Source organism: Monodelphis domestica, chromosome 1, assembly GCF_027887165.1.
Source record: "Monodelphis domestica isolate mMonDom1 chromosome 1, mMonDom1.pri, whole genome shotgun sequence".
In the NCBI taxonomy this organism is placed as follows: domain Eukaryota; kingdom Metazoa; phylum Chordata; class Mammalia; order Didelphimorphia; family Didelphidae; genus Monodelphis; species Monodelphis domestica.
Window position 1 is genome coordinate 373,129,095 of NC_077227.1, and position 24,768 is coordinate 373,153,862.

General features: G+C 37.6%; 1 protein-coding gene and 1 non-coding gene across 15 annotated transcripts in view; both read left to right on the forward strand.

Annotated features, from left to right (window-relative positions):
- Positions 1–24,768, forward strand: part of TENM2 (teneurin transmembrane protein 2) — a 1,380,893-nt gene that overhangs the window by 984,089 nt on the left and 372,036 nt on the right. For all 14 annotated transcript variants that reach the window (XM_001370043.4, XM_056811550.1, XM_016433795.2 and 11 more), the window contains one exon: positions 13,022–13,231. In XM_001370043.4, coding sequence (XP_001370080.1) covers positions 13,022–13,231 — 210 coding nt within the window. The remainder of the gene's footprint in view (positions 1–13,021; positions 13,232–24,768) is intronic.
- On the forward strand, positions 2,608–2,670 carry MIR7251 (microRNA mir-7251). Its single transcript, NR_127436.1, has one exon. It is a non-coding gene; the product is annotated as a microRNA mir-7251 (primary transcript).

Here is a 24,768-nt window from a genome sequence, read left to right on the forward strand (position 1 = left end):
AAAATCTCAAGAGAGGGGAACTTCGCATAGTCACTTTATTTCGAAGGGCAGACCATGGCCCTCTATGGATGTTCTCAAGATAAGCTATGGAAAGCCTTTAGTAGCACTCTGTTAAGTATATGCAATCTAAAACATCCATTTAACTTACAATCAAAGACATTACTATTTTAGACACAAATTGTCCATCATGCCAAAAACTAGATATAGGTTAATTGTGTTGTGAGTAAATTATAGCTTTTTTTTTCTCTTTACTAACTGTATGGTGAATTGTCTTCATTTCTTCCTTAGTGACTCCTAGGATCACTTTTCAGGCACATTGTTCTAAATGATCCTTCATAGAACATTGTTTTAGAAGTATCTCCTTCCACCCTTACTTCTAGGAAAGAGAGGTTGGTTAATTCTTCCTACCTTGAAGCAAGGTGGCCCCAAACCTTCTGATCTGCAACCTGATACAACTGAAAAGAGAAAGCTGGGTCTAGGAAGACTATTGTGTCCTTTCAGTGAAATTCTGTTCCAAGCTCTCTGAGCTTTGGGAAGCAGTATGGTCCAGTGTAAAGATTATTGACTCTAGAATCAGAAAGTGTGAGTTCAAGACTCTCCTCAGATGTTTATCATAAGTTTGACCTTGGGCAAGCTCCCTGGCTACTCCATTTCCTGAGTTGTCAAATATTGAGTTTGGATTAGATGACCATAACCGTCCCCTTCAGATCTAAACCAATGATCCTAAATCTAAGTGGAGAATTTCTGGGGAGGCCATAGTGAGGCCAGGTGACCTCAAGTCTGATACAGATATCCTAGTTTGAGTCAAACTGTCTGTCTGTAACATACATAAGAATTGTACATTATTAGATCCAGAAAGGGCTCTTAACTCATTTTCTAAGTGTAGAAATAAATTTTAGAGTACTGAAGTTCGGGGAGATAATGTGTATTATCTGAGGTCACACAGCTCATTAGTAGCAGAATCATAAACAGAACTCGTTTCCCTGAGCCCTCATTTTATGTGTTCTTTCCACTCACAACATCACACAATTTTGTAAAGGTCTTTTAGACATAAGACTGTGATTGAAAACCAATATTCTTGGAAAGAACTCACTGGAGTGTATAGTTATTGTATCCATATGAGAACTGGATGTAAGATATCTTTCACATCAGTTTATAACTTTCTTTGAAAATACGTCTACCAGCTTCAAGGGAGTTTTCTATTTTTTTCTCCTTAAAAAAAATCAACCTTATAAACATTTAATTTTGTTGTTTTCGGTTGTGTCTGGTTCTTTTTGATCCCATGTGAGGTTTTCTTGGCAACGATACTCGAGTGGTTTGCCATTTCCTTCTCCACCTCATTGTATAGGTGAGAAAACCGAGGCAAACAGGGTTAAACAACTTGTGCCCAGGGTCATTCAACTATTAATGTCTGAAGCTAGATTTGAACTCAGGAAGATCACTCTTCCTGATTTCAGGCCCAGCTCTATCCACTCCCCAAAACCTCCCCAAAAACATTTAATAAGGATTCATTCTATTCAAATGTTCAGGGAGACAAGTGAGGGGGGCTAGGGCAGAGGGGAGAGGGGCAGTTTATGACTTCATGGAGTTTACATTCTATAGAGAGTTGTGAAATATATATATACTGATAGGGAAATATAAAACTTATGTGGATCTTTTTAGAATACGTATTTACATGTTATCTTTGAGACAGTTACCCATTTTAGTGTATCTTAACCATTTTCTCCACCTGCCTAGGGAAAATCATGTTTTGTGGGCTTATACAGAGACAAGGGAAGTTGTAGATGATGAATGGCTGATCAGAATGAGTAAAAACTTGGATACCTTGTGGTAAAAATGCATATTTGTTTGTTTTTACTAGACCTATGATGTAAGAAGCTGCCACTGAAGAAATTCCTTCTACCAGAGCCTGCTGTATAACAACTTATAGTCTTAAAGCATCCTAGTTACTCACTTATCCTGGAAAGGTTAAATGATTTATCCAAGGTTACACAGCTAGTATGTGTTAGAGATGAGACTTGAGCCCAAATGTTCTTGATTTCCAGGCCAGCTTTCTATCCATTACTTCATGTTTCCTCATATATATGGACACATATGTACAATTTGAAAGTGCTCGCTTCATGTAGATCCAACCTTATAAAGCAGGTTTCAAGAAAATATTATAATAGATAGCAAATGAAATATAAAATTTACCAAGTAATATCTGATGTCTAGTATAATCCCTTTCACTTTTCAGGAAAAATACTAGAACAAAAGTGTAAGGTTTGAGAAATGTTGAGCTTCCCCAAACTTTTGACAATTTCCCTTCCCATCACTTTATGTCATTATAGATAATTGATTATAGGATTATGGAATTGTAAAGGAATTTTGAGATGATTTAGCCTATTGCCTCTGTTTTACAGATAGCATAAATTCAAGAGTTAGGTGAGACTTTAGAGGTCATCTAGTCTGACCCCTTTGTTTTATGGGTATTGCAATGGTAGCCCAGAGTGACCAAAAAAATGGCTTAGCCAGGCTCATATTGGGAGTAAAAGTAACAGTTAAATTTAAAATCCAGATCTTCTGACTTCAAGGGCAATGCCCTCTTCATCATATCACATGGCAAGGACTAAGCTGGGTGGATAGTCAATGCTAAATATCCCAATCCTGACTATCTACTTAGCTTAGTCCTGGCTCTGTGATGTCGCACCTGTATGCTATGATCATTTGTTGATTATTCAATAAATTATAACTTCTTTAATAAGTTGTTGATCATGAGTCTGCCCTGTAGTATAGCACTTACTATGTTATGATTATTTGTTGATTATTCGATAACTTGTTGATTAACTGTTGATTATTCAATAATTTTCAGTAAATTATTGACCATTCTGATGTCTTTACCACACCATTAACAAAATTATATATGCTCTTCTATTGACTTTCTTATATGTTGACCCTTATTTCATGTTTTATCTTATCTCTCCGAGTAAAACATATGGTCCTTGAGGTGGAGGAAAGTGCTATATGCTGCTGCATATTCCATAGCACTTATCATAAGATTGAACATTCAGTAAATACATATTATAATGTGAGGAGACCCATTTCATCATGCCTTAGTTTTCCAACTTATCCATTCAAGATGCTAATAGAATCATCCTATTTTTGAAAGGTTAGAAATATGTAACTCTATCTCATCTTAGAAGGGTTAGAAGATTTAATTAATGTTCATGAGGCACCTTGACATCCCTGGATAGAAGGTTATTTGAAGATCTATTGCTTTTGATAAACACTTGTGTCATTGCAGATAAGGTTGAGATTTCTGGCAATCTATTGCCTACAGATGTGAAAATAGCACAAATTAACTTCTTTTCAATCTCATGAATATGAAGATTGCCACCATTATAAAACTATTGAAATGATATTATTTTAAAATAAACTTCATTCTCCATCTAGATCCTGATCTATTTTTGGCACCTTCCAAAGTACCATGCTGCAGAGAAGATGTGATGTATAAACATGCAAAGCCTTAGTGTATGTAATATGCTAACGATGCATGATTCTATCCAGGGAAAACCTGTGAAGACCAGCCTTTCTTGGACTCCAAAAAGAGCCTTTAAATTGGGGCAGACCCAAAACAAAGCTTTTCAATAAATTAGTTTTAACAGCTTAGGTAAAACTGATTCTTTTTTTTTTCCCAATGGCTAATTTGTAAAGATTTGTTTTTCAAGAAAATGTTTTACTGCGTTTTGGGGATTTTCCTGAGTAGAAGTGAAGTGGGCAATTAGGTTTCTTGTTGCAAAAATTAAAAATAAGGTTATTTGGGGGTAAAGCAAATTAAGTTGTTTCATAAAAACAGGGCTTTCCCCAGAGTGCAGCTTATCTGGTTGATTGGATTGCCACCGGCAGCCTTTAAGGGGTTCTAAGAGGAAAAAAAAAATTACTCTGACCAGATAATCCTAAAATATCTATGAGGCATCTGTGTGTGTGTGTATATATACATATATATGTTTATGTGAATCTGTTTATAAATGTATGATATATATGTATATGCATATGTACATATGTATGTCTGTATACAAGGTGTCCCAAAAATTTAGCATAGTTTTACATTTTAATTTCAATGTGCATGTATGTATATATATATATGCATATGTGTGCATATATTTCTACACATATGCAAATACAGATAGCTACAAAATTGTCTTTATCCAGTGTATCTATCCAGTGGCAGCTATGTGGTACAGTAGATAGGGTACTAGATAGAAAGGTCTGAGTTCAAATTCATCCTTAAACACTTACTATCTCTGAGATCCTGTACAAGTCACTTAACTTCTGCCTCAGAAAATTTTCATCTGCAAAATGAGGATGATAATATCACCTTTTCTCCCAGGATTGTTGTGAAATAAAATGAAAAACTATTTATAAAGCACTTTGCAAACCTTAAAGCCCTAGAAAAAGGCTTGGGTGCTCCCTTCACCAATTTAACTCTAAATACCTTCACATTATTTCATGCAGTTTGATTCTTGTCCCAACAAGCTTGGGGTAGTTCTCTGGTTCTTTTAATGTTCTGGGCATGCCTTTATATCCCTCAGATTGTCCATCTATCATCTCTCATTCTTGCAACCTGACTTAACAACTTTCTTTTCTAGGCTTATGTGTCATTCTTTGACAATCATACCTGACCTTTTCTAGTTCATACATAACCCATACAACCAGTGATTATCCTTTACTGGACCTCAATTTCCCTATTTCTGTAAACAAGAAGACTTTTCCAGTCCCGAAATGGCATACTTGGTGTAATTTATGCCACTCCTCATTGTTGGTAACTAGCCATATTCTACTTAAACCCACCAAAAGTCTTTCCACTGGAATTGGAATTGGGATTGCTGTAAATGTGATTTGTTAATTTATAATTCCTCTGAGATCATAGTATTCCATATGTAGCAAATCTGCTGCCCTACTAAAAGTCCCTAGCTCTCATGGACTTGGATTCAATTTCCAAAGATAGGTTTAGGTCTTTTTCACATTGTTGGCTTTGTTTGTTTGTTTGTTTGTTTTTCTCATTACACCCTCACTCAAGAGTACAACTCTAGGTACAATTTCATAAACAGAGCTTACTTTTATGCCATGTGTAAGGTCTCCACAAAAGGGAATAGTCAGTTAGTCAATAAATATTCATTAAACACCTACTATGTGTCAATCTCAGGGCTAAGTACTGGAGACTCAAAAAAGAAGCCAAGATAGTCACTGCTCTCAAGGAATTCCCAATCTAATGGGGAGACAAGCAAACAAATATGTTCAGACAAGTTATATTAAGATTGAACAGGGAATAAAAAGAAAAAAGGCTGTAGGATTAAGGACTGTAAAAGACTTCCTGTAAAATATGGGATTTTAGTCAAGACTTGAAGGAAGCCAAGAGGCAGAGATGAGAAAGGAGAACATTTCAGGCTGAGGGGACAACCAGAAAGAATGCACAGAGCTTCAAGATATCTTAATGGATAGGATACCTTCTAAAAAATTATTTAATGTACAAAATAGATCAGTATAGGACAGCTATTAATTTGTTTATTTTACCTGAAACACAAAAGACACAAAAACATGTCGATATAAAATAGTAACCTAATTTCTAACATTATATTCTCTCAGGAGATCAATGCTTAAGACATCAGAAAATGAAACATTTGTAGAACTATAGAACAGGAGCTTCCAACCTCTTAAATTTACAAGGTTATACCCTCCACCTCCAAAGACTAGCCCAGAGTCACGACTAGTAAATGTGGAAGGCTAGATTTGAATTCAATTCTTTTTTACTTCAGGTCAAGCTCTCTATCTCTATATGGCACACAGGCTATCCATCCATCACTTACTTATGCCAGCCTCTTGCCACATGCTAAGTCCATCTGCTTTTTCAATCATCCATTTCTTGGATGATATCCTTTACTCCTGCTCTTCTTTGTATTTTTAAAAATAAATGTGTGAGACACCCTGCCTATATCTACCACAAGTCCATCCATTGTCCTTTGAAAGATATTCATTTTTAATTTTTCAGAATCTTTGATGTTCCTAGATTCGTAGTCATGCTATTCCACCAGTAGAATGAGTATTAAAAGGACAAACCTTTGTTTCAAAGAGAAGTCTAGGGTCATGAAAGGAACCTTGCAGTCTTCCAGAGGCAATCCATATAACATCCCTTTCAGGGATTATTGATATTAAACATAGCTTTTACAACAGCAAATAGCTTGAGATCATTGAAAATGCTGTCCAATCATGATCCAGTCTGACATCCTACTGAATTCTGAGTCTCATTCATGGTGTATCTATAGCTCCTGTTTCTTGCCTAGAACGAAGCTATGATTTCATCAGTGTGGGAAAGCTCCCAGTGTGGAAACTCCCTCAACCAGTAGCAAAATTCCTGTGGAATTAGTTGCCTGAGGCACAGAGAAGGAAAGTGACTTGTTCAGGGTCTCATACTTGAAACACTTCAGGGAAGATATTTAAACCCAGGTCCTCCTGACTCCCTACCAGTCACTGTCTCTACTGTACCAAATTGTTTCTGTGTCCTCTCAGTAACTGCCTTAGAATTTTCTATCAGAAACAAAAGAGCGATTCTAAAATGTGACAATAAAAACATATGTATGTGAAGTCTTCATACATCACAGCCTAAGTTTGGTACCACATCTGAGCAGCAGGAAATAAGGAACATTTTCTGCACTTTAAAATCCTTGTTTGCTCGATTCATTAGGGTCCCTTCAATTGTGCATTTGTGATTGAAGCTAGAAGCTCACTTGCTTCAGGCTGTATTTTTTTTAATTGAAGAAGTAGGACAAGAAATTGAATATCTCCACATCACCATGTACTGCTGGAAACCACAGAGGCCATTGCTGGGGTTAAGAGAGTTGGTGGTATGTTGGAGTCCTCCCAGAATCCCAGCCAGGAGGTGGGGTGGGGAAAATAAGAATAACAAAATTCTCTCTCTCTCTCTCTCTCTCTCTCTCTCTCTCTCTCTCTCTCTCTCTCTCTCTCTCTCTCTCTCTCTCTCATCTGTGACTGTTTCTGTCTGTGTCTGTTTCCCTTTCTCCTCTCTGCCTCTGTTTCTTTCCTCTCTCTTATTTTCTGTTTCCTGTCTCTCGGCTCTCTCTTTTTGCTCTGTCTCTAGTCTTTAGGTAGGTCTGTGTGTATGTATGTTTCTCCCTTCTAGCTCTGTTTCTTGTTTCCTGTTTCTGTCTCCTTATTCTCAGTTGTCTGTCTTTGTCTTTTCTTACTTTATCAGTCTATCTCTCTCTCTTTCCTGCCTTGTGTCTGTCTGACTCTTTTCTTCCTTTCTCTATCTTTGTTTCTTGAGCTCTTCACTCCTATTTTCTGTCTGTCTCTTGTGTTTAGTTGGTCTCTCTGTGTCTTTCTCTCCTAGCTCTGTCTTTATTTCCCATCTCTTGTCTCCTTCTTGTCTCTCCATCTTTGTCTTTTCTCTCTGTGGCTATGGCTGTCTCGTATTCTCTCCCTCAGAGAGACATGGGGATAGAGGATGGGGGATTTACTTGAAGGGGCACCATATGGTTTATTTTAGCTATTTGAAGCCAATTAGATATAATAGAAAATATACAGGATCTGAAGTCTGAGAATCTGTGTTTAAATCCCACCTCTGACACTTAGAACCTGTGTGCTCTTAGGCAAGTCATTTAACCTCTATAGGCTACAATTTCTTTATGCCTAAAATGTGAGGGGTCATATAAATAACCCCTGAGGCCCCTTTCCATCTCTAGCTTCCTGAGAAGCAATGTGAGTGGAATGGGAATCTTTGAGCAGTGAAGTCCTTTCATGAATGTTTTAAGAAGGTAAATCTGGTTAAGGTATGCAGAATTAACTAGGAAGCAGGAAAGAAACTGGAGCCAGGGAAACTAGCTGGGAGGCCACCCTCCTGTGGCTTCTCCCTATACAGTAGCTCCGTATGCATTTATGATAGTACCTCTGGCAGAACCTCTCTGGGCCACAGTTTACTTTGATGATGGGGACCTCACACTGCCTTGAATTTTTATGCAAGTCAGATAAGAAGCATCCTTGCTCTCCTGTAATCAAAACCAGACAGTCATCCTAGAATTTGGTGTCTTTTCTGAAGAACTTTCCTGCTGATTTAAAGTGTAATTTAAGGGGCAAGGAGGATTGTATTTTCAAAGAAACAGGGAATGCATAAAATGAGGCAAAGAAATGTCTAAGATACTGAAAATATATCTATTCTCTCCTATCTTTCACCCGAACTCCTCTGCAACCTCCAGAGATTTTGACTCTGTCTATGCAACATTAAAACATCTGTAGGGAAGCTGAAAATTCATCTGGATGTTTCATTTACACAATGTCAAATATTGTGGAAACATCTGGATCATTGACTGAATTTTTTGCTTCTGAACCAGATGTTTGGCCTTGTTTCATCACAGCCATTGTGAAACACCAGTGGCTCTGCGCTAGTGTCTCTCTTGAGATTAATTTGACCTTGATAGTAGTACAGAGGTCATATTTGCACATGGATTAAGTTGCTCATACACAATTTCTCCATCTCACCAGAGAGTAGATTTTTTTTTAATTTCTCCAATGAATCATTTCTTTCCCTATTTTCCTAAAAACCTTTAGAAAAGAAAAAAAGGAATAGGTTCTATCAAGAGTTCTGGAACAAACCTATGTTCTGGACTTGATTCATTCCCTTTTCCAGAGATGCTTCTTCTGTATATATTCTAGAGTGGTTCCACAGGCAAAGAAATGCCTACAATCTGTCTTTCTAAGATCTCTTCTAGATCTACATCCTTTGCTCTTTTGATATCTGTTGTCCTTCTTTAGCAGTGGGAAACTAGAATTTCATGAGATAATTGAATTTCATCAAATTTAATAAAGGCTTCAGTCATACTGTATATTTCCTCTCCCCCCTCTGTTTCTTAACTCTTTTCCACTCATATAATCCTCATTCTTGGCAACATGTGAAAAATTTGAGCACTACTTACACATTTTAGTATCTCTATGAATGAAAAAAAAATGATCCAGTTACTTTTAAGTACATTTGGAAATGGATCCAGAAAGTTTAACACTACTCTAAGCCAACAACTGCTTTCAAATCCCTATTCAGAGTAGCAGGGATTTGGGAACTGAAGGGGAGAGAGAAATGCAGTAGATTGGCCTTGGGGCGGTATAGATATTTCATGCAAATTCAAATCAGCTTAAGAAGCAAAATGATGCTTTAAGGGAGACATCATTCTAAAGAAGGCAAACCTTAATGCTTTTAGTAAAACTTATCCCTTGATTTCTACCCCAATTCCATTGATCCATATCAGGGCTGGATGAAATTATCAGGTAGCCTATGGACCAGCAATGAGGAGTCTTATCTCTAGGACTAATTATGAGAGTTGAAAAAATAGTAAACCGTCATTAATCTGGGTCCAGAAAAAAATGGACCTTAAATTAGCCATATTTGGATCATTCCCTATTTTTATTGGAAGGGCAACAGGGAATCAATCCAATCATCTGGATAGCTGCTTATGCCTTGAATATTGTGCATATTTAAGAAGAAAAAAAAACTAAGAAGAATGTCACCTTAATGAGATTTTAGTATATTTGCATATATGTGTGTTAAACAAATCTATTAAAGCTGCCCCATCTGCTGTGCACCCTATAACCTTTGAAGTACACCCTAGGGCCATGCCACCTTAAGTGGTTTTGCAGAAAATAGAAAGCAAAGAGAGACATGTCAACTTTCAGCTTCTGCCACTGTACTTTGGAACCTGTCTGTATCTGTGCAGATGGTCTCTGTCAGTTGGAACAGTCACAGGGGGAAAAAATGTTAGCATAATTGGACAAAATTAGAAAATTACATAGCGAATACAGTACAGGATAGCAGTTGATTGGGACAGATCTGTGGATTGAGCAATATCACTGTTCACAGTAGGTCCCAGGGAGCAGAATTTAGGGAGTAACAAAGGCATGCTCTTTTCTGGAAGTAGAGGGGCAGGGAAATCATAGGAATCCAACTAGTTTGTGATACATATTCTCAGTGCACAGTAGTAACCCTGGTGCCTTCACTCTTCTCCCATTGTCTGTATTTGTATAAATTAAAAAGCAGATTTCTCTTTTACTATCTGAAATGAATTAATGCCTAATGAAATTTCAAAAAAGTTCATGTATAGAAAGATTTCGTAGCAACTATCTTATCAAGCTCCTGGAAAACTTGAATTTAAATTCTACCTCAGTTGCTCAAAGGAATTTAAAAATTGGCTTCTAGCCATCCCTGTTGTACAACATTCTGTCTCAGATACACCCACAATGATACAAACTTTAAAACCTATTGATTCTCTAAGTTAAAATCTGTTCCTGGCTAGGACTTTGCTGTTAAGTAGGCATCAACACTACTTAAGTCTTATTCCAATAAAATACCCTTTGGAATACCCAGATTGTATTCAATGGCTTTAAATAAAGTAAAATAGCATTTTTTTTCAATTGGCTGCTTCCAACACCATAACACAACAGCATTATGGGAGAGGGTTGTAGAGAGGGACTGTGGCTTAGATAAGGAGATTTCCAAATTTTGATGTTTATTTTTAAATCTCTGGAAAATGCCCCCATAAAAACTTACCCTGTCTGGGATATCCTTTTTCTCTCCATTTATCAAAATCCTTTGTATCTTTCAATTCAGTTAAATTATATTCATTTTAACAATCATTTAATTAGTGCCTACTAAGTTCTAGGTGCTAGGAAAACTAGGACAAGAATAAAAGTCAGGCCTTCTATGAAGTCTCCCTATAGTTCAATTCCCCTTCACTTTTCCATTCCCTAAATTTCCATGCTGAAGACTTATTATTCCCTCCCTCCACCTCTCCTTCCTAATTACTTAAAAGCCAACAGTTTATTTAGATTATCCCTTAAAGAAGAGAGATACATGGGAGAAGTTGTTCATTAAGTGCCATCAGAGAGCTTGGGCCAGTGGGAAGAAGAAATAGTTCTCACATTCAAAATTGACCTGGAAATTTGGCAATACAGGTATAGTTATTATTAAAAGCCACAACAATAATATCAGCCCAAATCTGTATAATGCTCTTAGGTATCCTGAGCTTTTTCATCATACTGTGGCTATGATCTTGAACAGTTATATGCACACCAAACTTCAGCAAATCAAATCCTATTTACTGTTAATTGCCATGATTTCAGGAATGTTTTATATTTATCTATGGTTGTCCTTTACTGGTCAGAGGCTTCTAATAGTCTTAAATTTAAATATTTTTTTACCTTCTCATGTTTCTGTCAACTTGTAAATGAATGAACAAAAAAGCATTTGCTATGTGCTAAGCACTGTGTTAAACACTTGGGATACTGATGGAAAAAGAAGACTTTCAATTTTCAGAGGAGCAGAAGATAATGCATAAAATGCAATGGAAGATACAATATAAAATATCCAATCGCATATGAGCAAATATTAGAATGTACTAGAAAAACTCATCATTGAAAAGAAACTATTGGGGCAGCTAGGTGGCAGAGTGGATGAATAGAGCACAGGACCTGAAGTTGGGAGATCTTGAGTTCAAAACTGGCCTCAGACATTTCCTAGCTATGTAATCCTGGGCAAGTCACAATCCTATTTGCCTAGTCCTTGCCCCTCTGTCTTACAGCTGTTACTAATGAAAAAAGAAAAGAAACTATTGCAGGAGAACCTCTATAAGGAACGACTAAAAAGAACCTGTATAAGGAACAACTAATAAGAATAGGCGGGGGGGAGGGGGGGAACTATTGCAGGAGAATCTCTATAAATAATGATTTCCCTTCCAACAAAATTAATCTGATAAGTTTTGGTTTTTATATATATAATATTTCCTTTATTTGGAGGATATCTGTAAAGGGATAATTCCTTGAGGACAAGGTAGCTTTCTAAGCTTGGTGCCTCATTCATCCATCCATCCATCCATTCATCCATCCATCCATCCATCCATAAAGCAGACATTTATACAGATTTACAATGTATCAGACACTGTTTTCAATGAGGGTACAAAGAAAAAAGCAAAGCTCCTGGTTGGAAGAAACTATATAAACTAATTTTGGAGGAGGAAGAGGGCATCAGAAATGGATGGCATCAGAAGTTGGCACTCTAGCTCAGTTCTGTCAGAAGCAATGAGGCAGAGGGGAGGAAGGAGCAAATTTTAGGCAAAGAGACAGTCTCATTTCAGGTTTTCCCTCCTTTCTTCCTTCTCCATGCCCTTCTTTCTCACCACCATCCACCGCCTACCTCCCTGAGCTTTGGAGCATGATTCTATAGGTTGCTGTAGCTGGCATATTTTCACAGTTTCAGAACTAAAAAACATTTAGTTAACTGAGAGGTTTCATAGATGTACAGGAAAAGCAGGTGAAACTATTTTGTGATTCTATTTTCCCAGTAATTTGGCTTCGAGGTGTTAGAAACTACATTACATTAAAGAAGAGGTTGGGGAGGTACCAGAGGAAGAAAAGAGTAACCATCATCTGAGTTCTCTTGGGAGCATCCTACTGCCTGGCTCTTCTCTCTTCATTCTTTTATTTATCAGCTTTTTGCCTGTTGTCTTCTCCATTTGATTTTGGAGTCCTTGAGGACTGAGACAGCATCTTTGCCTGCCCTTAACCCTTACCCCAGTGCTTAGCCCATTGCCTAGAACACAATAAATGATTAATGTTTGTGGACTAAATGACAACCTAGTAAGGAATCTCTCCATGGAAACCACTGGGGAATTGTGTCGCCAATACTTTGTGTGTGCATTAGGTACTGTTCTTCTTCCTAATCCTTTTACATTTGATCTTAGCTCACCAAACCGGTACAGATGGATGTCATGCAGCATGTCATGTTGTTTCTAAAATGACAGACACCCTATCCACTGGTATCCACTGGTATAAATGTACACATTGGACTACTTCTAATAATACATGCATTGTTGCAGTGGGGCGTGACTTTTAAAAAAAACTTTCTATTTCTAGCCAATTTTAGTCTGAATACTATTATATCATTACATTCATTGCTGACCTTTGATCCCTCTGTCCTCTTTCCCAGGTCGTCCCATTCCACCTACATCCTCGTCTAGCCTTCTCCCATCTGCTCAGCTGCCTAGCTCCCATAATCCTCCACCAGTTAGCTGCCAGATGCCATTGCTAGACAGCAACACCTCCCATCAAATCATGGACACCAACCCCGATGAGGAGTTCTCCCCTAATTCATATCTTCTCAGAGCATGCTCAGGGCCCCAGCAAGCCTCCAGCAGTGGTAAGGAAACAAGCAAACACACCAAACTTGGATGTGTGATTGTTTATGTATGTCTGTCATATGACCATTTTTTTGCTCAGAAATCTCTGAAGCAGGGGATTGGGAACGGGAAATGTGACAGCAGTAAATGGGAAAGACCTTTCTGCTTATGAGGCATTTAATTTCCAAGACAAATGACATCTATTTTGCTCCCTCCTTCATATGAGGAAAAGAGTTCTTAACCTGGGGACTATAGATCCTCAAGGGATCCATGATTGCAAATGAGGAAAAAAAATACATATTTATTTCAATACAATTGGTTTCCTTTAAAATCCTTATGTGTTCTACCTTTTTGTGCTTAAAAACATTACTCTGAGAAGGGGTCCATGGACTTCACCAAACTGCTAAAGTGGTCCATTTCTCCCTTTCTCCCAAAGTTCAAGAATCCCTTGTATAGAATATTTTTATGTCTAGTGTAATTGATGTCAGTAAATACTTAAAGAATTCAAAATTTCTCAGTACATTTGCATTGTCAAAGAGGCTTTATTTACCTCAATGAGGATTGGGGATCTGTTGGATAGAAGGAATTTCCCAGGGCTTCCACAGAAAAGTAGATCTATCTCAAAGGAGGAGGCCATTAAATTTAAAGTTGAATTTTGTATCATTACTATTATGATCCCACTCAAGGGAACTCCAGTGCCCTTCCAGACCCCAGTATATGTGGTACATAAGATTTCTTTGGTTTATGAGGGGTAACGTCTAACTCTTGCTGGACCCTGAATCTCGTGCCAAATTTAAAGGAAACACTTCAGTGATTCATATTTACTTAACTTTGCTTGAATTTAACCCACTGATCATGAGACAATGGTAAGCATTGCCTCATATTCACAATTAGCTCTGTGATTTCATGTAACAGGCTACATGTGGAAGAGATGAAAGAGATGGCTCTGGAGTCAGAGAACCTGGGTTCAAATCCTGATAACTGATACTGAGAACCTGTGGGTACTTGGATAAATAATTTAACCTCTCTGTACCTCAGTTTCATTATCTGTGAAATATGACTCTCATAGAAGGTTGGGCTAGGAGCTCTATGACTATGACATGATATTCCTTTTTCTGCTGACTAGAAACATCTGTTCAGAGAGAATTATTTAAGAGTGACATGTATGTGCCCCATTGAGGCCATTTTTTGTGACATCCTGAGATCTCTGGGATGAGAGTAACCATCATAAACCATCAAAAGCCCTCCCCCCAGTCCACAGACTCACATATGAAGATCTCGTATCTTCTAGGAGACAACACAGGTCTGTCCCCTACAGCTCTGACTGTGAAACTGCCTTCTTTGTGCTCCATTCCATATCCTGCAGGTCAGCATGATCTCATTATTCCTTTAAGGATCAAGTCCACCAATCCTTTAGCAATACTTCTGTGACTTGGTCAACTGTCTCTAATACATGAGTGGAATTGGTTTAGGCCACATTTGGGGAGCACCTCATGGAAATGATGTCCAATCCCTTTTTTTCCTATATTATTGATGGGGATCTCAACTTTTAAATACTTTTGGATTGGTCACTCAAGAAATCCAACTCTCACCTTTACCTTCAAGGTGCTACTGGTCCATAGGAAACAGAAGGCTCTGCCAAGAGCATGGCTTAATGAGATTACACTTGTCATGGAAAGGAGTGCTTTGGCTTCGTGCATGAGCATATGTCACTGTTGGCCTCAACATCTACAATTAGAAGAGGCCACCCAAATGAATTTAAGAGGACACCTTCTGGGCACGAAGTGATAGACAGCCACTCTTGATAGCCCATGCCCTTCCCAATAGCCAGGCCTGATATATTTAGTAAACTCATATTCTTTTTTTTTAAATTACCTAATCAAATCTTTCATCAAATGAGCAATCCATTGTTGATATTATGAAGGCCTTTAATCTACCATAAATCTTTATTAGAACTCATCAGAGCTTCTAGTTGGAGAGAAATGTGATTATAGCACTCTTAAAATGACATTACATCATTGGGGTGATTGGTTTATCATTTGGAGAAGAGACATCAATCATAACTAGCATAACCACACAGTAAATGAATTCAACCTTTCTACCGCAGAACAATGACACTGTAATTGCTCAAAATCAGGCTTAAAATGGAATCGGAAAATGCTCTTTCTTCAAATATGATGTTAACTTAATGGAATATATTATGAAAAATCATGTTTGAGGAAATTCTATATAATTAAAAATATGTGGAAATATATTCCTTTTTTCTCTCATTAGAACTTGATTTCAGTTGCAGAATCATTTTTGTGCTGCAGAGATTATGTTGCATTTAATTGAACTACCCTCACTGATGTTTTTCTGCTTTTTATTCTGTACTGTGTAATCGGGATGCATATTGTATTATGAAGGACAAGAGGCTGTTGAAATGAGGTGCACCTGCTGATAGCTTTTTAAAAACAGACAATTATTACGGAGAAAATGAGACTTTTTCAAAGCTATATCCTTTTATGCATATAAAGATACCAGAGTAAAGATGATTTCCATAAGAGAGGTCAGTTCATCTCTCTGCACCATCTAGACTGTTTTCTTATAGATAGCATTGTGAGCAATTTATTTTCTTAGGATGTGTATACAATTGGAGCTAGGTGAGGGGTATTTTTGTTGGCTTTATGCCTAATCAAGGCATCATTTTGATAGTGAAAGCTAGAAACTGACCATACTGAATATTTATCGAAACTGTGTTATCAGAGCCAGATATGCTGATTTTAGATTCCTACTTATTTAGGCTTTGGTGATGAGGAAAGATGTCTTAAATTTGAGGCTCCATATTCAATTCCAAACAACAGCTGTGTGGACAGTATCTTCTCTTGACCCTATTGTTCAACATACAGGTTCAGCGAGCACTTTGCTGAGGCCTCATCCATGATCCAACCAACAGGCCATTGCTCAGAATACTTGGCTCTGGCTTAGCTAATGTGATGCAAATGCAATTGTTGCTTATTTTTTTCTTCCCTCTACACAATAGATTTTGGTTAAGACAAGCTGGGGATTCTATGATGATGTCCAATTTATCCTTTTTAAATTAAATTTTATTTTTTTCGATTAACAAATATTTATTTTACCCCCTCCTCCCCTTCTCCCACCTAAGGGGAAAAAAACAAACAAAACCAAAAATGAAACATAAGGAATATACATAGTGGCCCTAGTTTAGGTGTATCTTAACATTTGGAATTGTTTCTTTGACTAGTTTTTTTAGTAATCTGTTTCTGAAGAAATGCATAACATGACAGAAAGGATGCTGAATGTAGAGTCAAAGGACTTAGGTTCAAATCAATGCTCTGTGATTTGCCATCTATGTAATCTCTCTGAGGCCCTCATTTCCTTTAACCAAAAAAAAATAAGTTTAGTTGATATGACCTACGAGGTACCTTTTAATTCTAAATCTCTGATCCTATGAACTAATATCATTTAAATTTGATTGACTCCATAATGGAATATTTTGGGGGCAGAGTATTTTGAATTAAATTTGAAATAAAGGCTCCTTATTTTTCAGTAGATCCATTTGTGACCTCCTGGGAAAAGCAATAACCTGGGAGTTAGGCAACCTGGGTTTAATAGCAAATTATTTCACATGACTTGGTCTAAGTTGAACTCATCTCTAAAATAAGTATTTTGAATCAGATTATGTCAAAGCTTCCATCTAGCTCTAATTATAATAGTAGTAGTAATAACAATAGCTGACATTTATATAATACCTTAAGGTTTGCAAATCACTTCACATATATCATCTCATTTGATCTTAACAACTCTGGTTGGTAAGGTGGTACTATAGTTATCCTGTCTCAGCACAAGGGAAAGTGAAATGAACAAAGGCTGAGTGACTTGCCAGTGTTCTCCCAGTTAGCAAGCATCAGAAGCAAGATTTGAACCTATGTCTTCATGACTCCCAATTTCACCACTCTAGCCATTGTGCTTCCTAGATTCTATTAGTTTAGGTGTTATATATGACAATATCTAACACAGTCTCTTATTCAACTAGGTAAGATCATTGATTTTTAGTGTTTATCAACCTGTCAATGATCTTGCTTTCTGAGAACTTTGGTTTATGTGGCTCATCTAATCATTTTTCTTTATCATTAAGGTAAAATTATTTTATACTATTTGATCCATTTTTGTTGCTCAGGCATTTTTTAGCCATATCCAACTCTTGATGAACTCATTTAGGGTTTTCATGGCAATGATACTGGAATGGTTTGTTATTTCCTTTTTCTAGCTCATTTTACAGAGGAGGGAAACAGAGTTAAGTGACTTGTCCAGAATCACACAGCTAGTAAGTATCTGAAGCCAGACTTGAACTCAAAGATAAATCCAGTACTCTATCCAGTGTGCCATCTAGCCAAATATTGTTTTATTTTTATCATTCCTCGACTTTGGTAAAAGACCCCTTTCTGAAAGCTAGTACCACACATTACAACAAGTTCCTGGTCTAAAAAAGACAAAGTAGGGGGCAGCTGGGTAGCTCAGTGGATTGAGAGCCAGTCCTAGAGATGGGAGGTCCTAGGTTCAAATCTGGCCTCAGACACTTCCCAGCTGTGTGACCCTGGGCAAGTCACTTGACCCCCATTGCCTAGCCCTTACCACTCTTCTGCCTTGGAGCCAATACACAGTATTGACTCCGAGATGGAAGGTAAGGGTTTAAAAAAGAAAAAGACAAAGCAACCCCAAAACTACCTTCAATAGGAGGCTTGAAAATACTCCCAAAGGAAAACCAGAACTTAACGTTATGCCCTGTCTATTGTGGGAAATAGTGTGGTATGGGAGAAAGAGTCAGAGGACCTGGATTTGAATCCTACCTGTAGTTAAGTGACTTTTTGGCATATGACCTAAATTATCTGGCCTCAGTTCCCCTGACTATAAAGCAAGAGGTTTGGATTAAATAACTTTGAAGGTCCTTTTCAATTTTAATTTCATCTATGGTTATTCCCCATATCTAGAGCTTATTCTTTGGAGCCAATGAATAAAATCTTGTAACAACATATTATCCTAAACCTTAGTCTATTTGGGTCTTATAGAAAATTAGCTAGTGCTGTGCAACATAGTATTAGAAATAAAGTATTATGCTCTCCCTTATTCCCCTCTCCTACAGCCACTTCTTTTCACACTACCTTCACTCTGTCAGTGAATTATTCTTTGTGACTTTCTACAGAATCACACTGACCAAACCGGCATTTCTTATATTCAATAATATAATTTGAATCCCTATGTAATAACTCATCTGGAAAAATCACTGGAACTTCCCTTTGGCAACAAAATGAAGAATTCTGCCACCTCCTAGGCTTACTAGGAGAGAAAATATGGAAGCATTTATATTGCAATCCAGAAGTACTGGCTTACCTTATTTCTTCCTTAAATAAAACATTGAGTTTTAGTTATTTAGGAGTCTAAACAAAGGTTTTTGAATCACTCACTAGGTGGCCCCTTCTTTATTTTGCCAGGAAGATGTCACCTTAAGCTAGAGATGAGAATTAGAATCGATGATCCATGTGCTAGTTCCGTGGGTGCTGCTCAAGGACAAGTAGAGCCATGGGATTCCCTTATTAAAAAGATCTTTTGACTTTCTAGGAAAAAAAAAGAAAAGAAAAGAAATTCAGTCCAATAACCATCTCAAAATACATGTAACAAATCAAAACCTGTCAGTATTTGGTTATACAGAATGGGCTGTTTAGTTTAACATTACATTTATCATTCTGATATCAACATGGTAGTTTTCCACATAAGCGAATTTTCCAGATAATTTCCTCATTTTTCTTTTTCTTTTTACTGAACTTGTGATTTCATTGGCATACAGTGCTCCCAACTAAGAAGCTTCTTTTACATATGCAGATTGGCAGCTTCTCTAGGCCTAATATTTTTAGATGGTCTATGGGCTTCAAAGAAGAGAAGACTATCAGGTGATAGTAGTAGAAAATTATTTGGAAAATGGGGTGAAGTGTAAGAAATATGCTATCTAATATGTCTGTGTATATGGAGGTAAGAGTAAATTCCATTGGAAACATTTATAAGGAAAAGCTAATTCACTATGGTCAGAGAGTAGAAGAGTCATTCATGGTAAAGTCAAGAATGAGGGTGATGGGGGGGGCATCTGGATGGCTCAGTAGAGAGTCAGATCTAGAGACAGGAGGGTCCTGAGTTCAAATGTGACCTCAGACACTTCATAGCTATGTGATTCTGGTCATCATTTAACCCCCATTGCCTAGCCCTTACCACTCTTCTACCTTGGAACCAATACATGATTCTAAGATGGAAGGTAAGGGTTTAAAAAAAATGAGGGTGGAGATGGTGGTGGTATTAGTGATGATGGTGGTGGTAATAATAGCTTGCCATTTATATAGTATTTTATATAAGCTATGATACAGCATGATACAAGGAAAAGAGAGCCAGCCTATAATTAGGGTTCAAGTTTTGTGTTAAACACTTACTGGATATGTGAACATCAGTAAGTCATCCAGCTTCTCAGGCAAGGCAAGACAAAGTATTAAGTGTTGCTTATTTTCCCAACATTGTACAAAACACTGGGATACAAATACAAGCAAACAGAATGACTCCCTGCCCTCAAGGAGCTTACATTGTAATAAAATAATAAGAAAAACAGAGTTTTAAAGTGGGAAAAGTGGTAGAAAAAGAGGTCTCCACTCAAGGCATGATGGAAAAGTTTGAAAAGTTATTAACAGTTGAAGGGGGAATAAAGTTTGCTAGCCTGAGCCCCTCCACAAAATGGAGATCCCAAGAGGAAGGGATTAATGGGATAAGTGGATTAGCATGGAAAAGGTACATTCCAGAGTAAGAATGACACAGGGTGGATGGATGCTCTATAGAGGGAAACTCGAGGTGCTGAAGGAAGTTTGAAATGCATCAGTGGCATGGTGACAATGTTCAGAAAGCCTGAAGCAGATGCAGGAAGGGAATGAAGATTGGCCACCTTGGGCTTCTTCACACAATAGACAGCCCAAGAATTCATGAAGAAGAAAAGGGGATAGAGGAATAGTGGAGGGATGTTAGTGAGTGAGGTCATGATGGTGGTTGGATGAGCTGCTAGACAGCTCACTGGCACTGTTATCTGAGTAGCTGTTTTGTTGGTGGGGGAAGTTTTCCTGCCAGGCATTTTCTGTTCTGATGATTTCATAGTTGGACAAAAAATAATAATAATTTATACTCTCAACTATCCCATGGAATGGGTAATATAAGACTTAGTGTCTTTTTTTTTTTTTTACAGATCAAAGCACTGAAAGTCAGAGAGGTTAAGCATGTTGTCAAAGATCATATGGCTAGTGGTGGATCAGGAACTGTTAAACCATCCATGGTCTCAATCCTATTCTTTCCACTATTCCTTATTGCCTCTCTACAAAGATGCAGGAGAGTTTGCTCGCCACTAGAATGCAAGGAAAGAAATTAATAGGTGCTAAAATAGACAAATAGAGAGGATAGGATATGTGTTATGGCAATTTGAGGACAACCTGAAAGAACTTGGTGAGGAGAAGAAGGGTCCTATGCCAAATGCAGCCTAGAACCTCCTTTAGGCTCACTCTCACAGCTCCCATTCATTTTGGCAAGCCAGGTCCCAGAGGGTATCTATCATACTATTTCTCCATTCAGGGTTCTAGAGAAAAACCTGAAGGATTGAGAGTTCTAGTATTTTCATTTATATTTACATTTTTACCAATGTGCTTCTCAATGATTATAAGCCAGTAGGCTCAATAAACTTTTAAAAAAGAAAAAATATTTATGGGACAGCTAGGCAGCTCCCATGGATTTTGAATCAAGCCTAGAAATGGGAGGCCCTGGGTTCAAATTTGACCTTAGATACTTCTTAGCTATGTGCACTTAGGAAAGTCACTTAACCCCCAGTGTCTAGCTTTTACCCCTCTTCTGCCTTGGAACCAATACACAAGGTAAGGGATTTTTTTAGAGAGTATTTACCAAGGTGGTGGTAAGAATGTTGGAAAAGAACTTTTTTAAAAAGTCCTGTAAAAACTGGAGCATATTGTTATATAGAAACACACAAGAGAAGGAGTATAGGAGAAGAGTGGGTAAACTCATAATCACTGGTTATTTTGTTTTTCTTGAGTCCGTAGCCAACAGTCTTTCTGGTTCAGTGGATCACACATCTTGAGGCTGTTACCTCCCTTGGATAATTATTTTTTCTGCACCTGTTGGTCTGTCTGTCTGTCCTTGATGTGGTTCATTCTGGTTTATTTTGAATACACTGTCTTCTATTGGTTCCTTCTCTTCTATCATATGATCAGTAGAAAACGGTGAGGACAGAAGGGGAGAGTAAGAAAAGTGGGGAGGAAGAGCAATAGGAAGTTTCTCTCTCCTCCTTCAAGAGCAGTTCTCCTTTAGAAGCGTGGTTCCAACTGGAATCTCCAGTTCCAGAACTGAAATCGTCCATCAGTGACTGGCCTGGACCTTTTAGAACTGAGTTCACTTGATGAACTGACTGCTAAGTAATACATATAGACCATATGTATTATATAATGTATATTATACATATATAATAGAATTCCATCTCAGCCCTCATTTTCTTCAGTCCAATACAATGGAAAGAGGCCTGAACTTGCCTGTGGATCAATGAGGATCTGAATTTGAACACTAGTACTGCCCCCTCAGAACCAGCTGACCTTGGTCAAGCCACAGCTTCTGAGGATGATTTTCTTCATCAGTAAAATGAAGGAGTTAGACTAATTAACTCCAAGAGCTCTTCTTTAATCAACTAACTTTCTTTCTTGATACCATCAAGAGATTACAGGATTTGGAACAATCTTTTTTTATTCATTTAAAACATACTTCTAAAGACTGATTCACTGATAAATTGGAGTGGGGGAGAGATCCCACCCTTACAGTTGGGAAAAGGAATAAAGCCAATGAGTAAGGGCAAGTTGGAGAGGCATAATATGGAGGAGTAGTGTAGTGATTAGAAGAGACCATAGACCTAGCTAGGCTAAAATTTCTACTAGAATGTTGGTGAGAGGGATATAACTCAACAGGCTTTGATTTGATCTCAGTGGTGGCTGTCAGTAGGCTCTATCCTATGGATGAAAGGAGGATATATACAGCCTGGTGATTCAGACTTCCCTGAGACCATACCAAAATGCTAAGGCATACTTTTCCCCTTTCTGGCCTTAGAATCACCATATATACAACTAGGGAAAAGAGCTAAAGTGATCTACAAGGTTTCTTTGAGCCTTAACTCCTATTTTCCTTAGTCCTCATCCTCATTCGATGAAGGGAGCCTACCAGATTCTCATTCTCACATTTTATCCAGTCTCACACCAGTTTCTAGGACATTGTTGAGATTTAGAGACACAGAGATTCATTCACGTGGCAAGCCTTTACTGGAGTCACCCCTTGTCAAATCAGTGAGCTTGTATGTTAAATGATGCCTCTACAGTTTGGGGATTGGAATCCTTAGGCTATATAATAGTAACAATAATAATAATTTTGATTATGGTGATAGCTGACATTTGCATATATCATCTTATCTGATTTTTACAGCAATCCTGTTAGGTAGGTGTTATTATTATTCCCATTTTATAGATGAGAGAGGTAAGACTGACAGAAGTTAAGTGAGTTTCTTAGCATCACATACCTAGTTAAATGTCTGAGGCTGGATTTGAACTGAGATCTTCCTGAATCTAGAGCCAGTGTTCTAAATACTGTGCCACCTAACTGCTTTAAAAGAGAGAGTATAACAAGTGCAGTGGTGGTAGACAACTTTCTTCTTCTAAGTCTGGAAGAGGCAGCCACCCTGAAAACTTGGAAGCAATGCCTGTCATTTTAGGATTGAGAGACAGCCTGGTAGATATCACTAATCTTGGTTCTCAGAAGACCTTGCTTAGAGTTTCAATTCGGCCCTTATTTTCTTTAGTGTGGTACTGAGGAAAGAAGCTTAAACTTTTCCTGTTAAACTTGGAAGCCTGAGGATCCGTGTTTGAATGCTAGAACTGGCCCCTAGGAACCAGGCTACCTTGTTCAAGTCCCTGAATTTCTATGGCTCAGATTTTTCATCTGTAAAATAAAGGATTTAGATTAATGACCTCTGAGATCTTTTCCAGCTCTAGATTTATGATCCCTTATAAATATGAAGGAGTTCATTTGATCATTTTCTATGTTGTAGACCCTTTGGGTCATTTGGTGAAGCCTCTTAACTCCTCAGAATAATGTATTTAAATGCATAAAAAGAAAAATCTCTGTGTTAAAATACAACTGTTCTAAACAATATTTAAGAAAACAAATTCACAGACTGCAGGCATCCTGGTCTACATGATTTCTTAGTCCCCTTCTAACTCAGGTATGCTGTGACATGAGAGTTGAGATTCCATGGGCAAACAGCCTGTTGCTCCTGCCACCAGTGTTTGTCAGTATAACAAACAGGGATTAAAACTTTTCCTTTCTGTTCTCTAACTAAATACCCAGGCATAAACAGACACTCACATTTTCTCTTGTTACTTTAGAATCCAGAGATTTAGAGTCCAAATGTCCCTGGAACCACTGTACTGCCCCAGAGTGAAAATGAACACAGAGTCAAGATAGGCAAGTCATTTCTTTAGCAGTATTCAGGAGGGAAGCTGTGGATGTCACAAAATAGCTCTTTCTCAGCAAATAATCTTGCTATTGACAAAAATCCCATGGTCGATACACACTGTGTACCTTCTCTCCACCTCCTTCATTTCTCTCTAGGAAATAGAAAAAGGATGTCCTAGATGTGAAAAGATATTCAGGGGTACCAGAAAAGGCTTAACAGTTTCCTGCCCTGCTATTTTTAGCTAGATGATACCCACGGTTTCTCCACTTCAGATTTCTGAATATGGCATTGTGCTGAAACTCATTTATTGCACACAATCTCATTTTCCCTTTAAGAGAGTCCCTGCTGCTTTTAGAAATATTTTAATTCCTTCTTGAGTCCCAAAATTTGTTTTTATTATTGTGTATTATAATAAGGAGCTAAGGACATACATGGATCTCTTAAACCTCAAGCAGAATTTGAGTACAGTATTGATTATGTAAAATTATTTCTGATACTTTAATAGAACCATCAATTACATACATATATGTCCATATAAAATATATATAAAATAAAAACTGAAATACAATATAATTTGGAGGGGGAAGCACTAAGAACTTGGAATGATTAGGGAAAGGCCTTGTGCAGAAGGTAGTAATTGAGCTCAGTTTTGAAGGAAAGTAGGCGTATGGTTCAGTTTCAGGATAGGAGAATAGCTTTTACCAAATTCTATTTTCAGAGTAATGTATTCTATGATACTTATTGTGTATAAGTCACTATTGGGGATATCCTTCTGTCTATTTACGCCCACCATGCTTCTCTTCATTGCTCTGATTTACCATCACTTTGATTCCTTAGGAGGCAGAAGGGAGAGAGTAGCAGGCTTGAAGAAACGAAGGCCTGAGTTCAAATCCCTCCTAAGATTCTTATTAGGTAGATGAACTTAAGCAAGTTAGTCATGCTTTGTGATCTTAATGTTCTTCATATGTGAAATGGCAT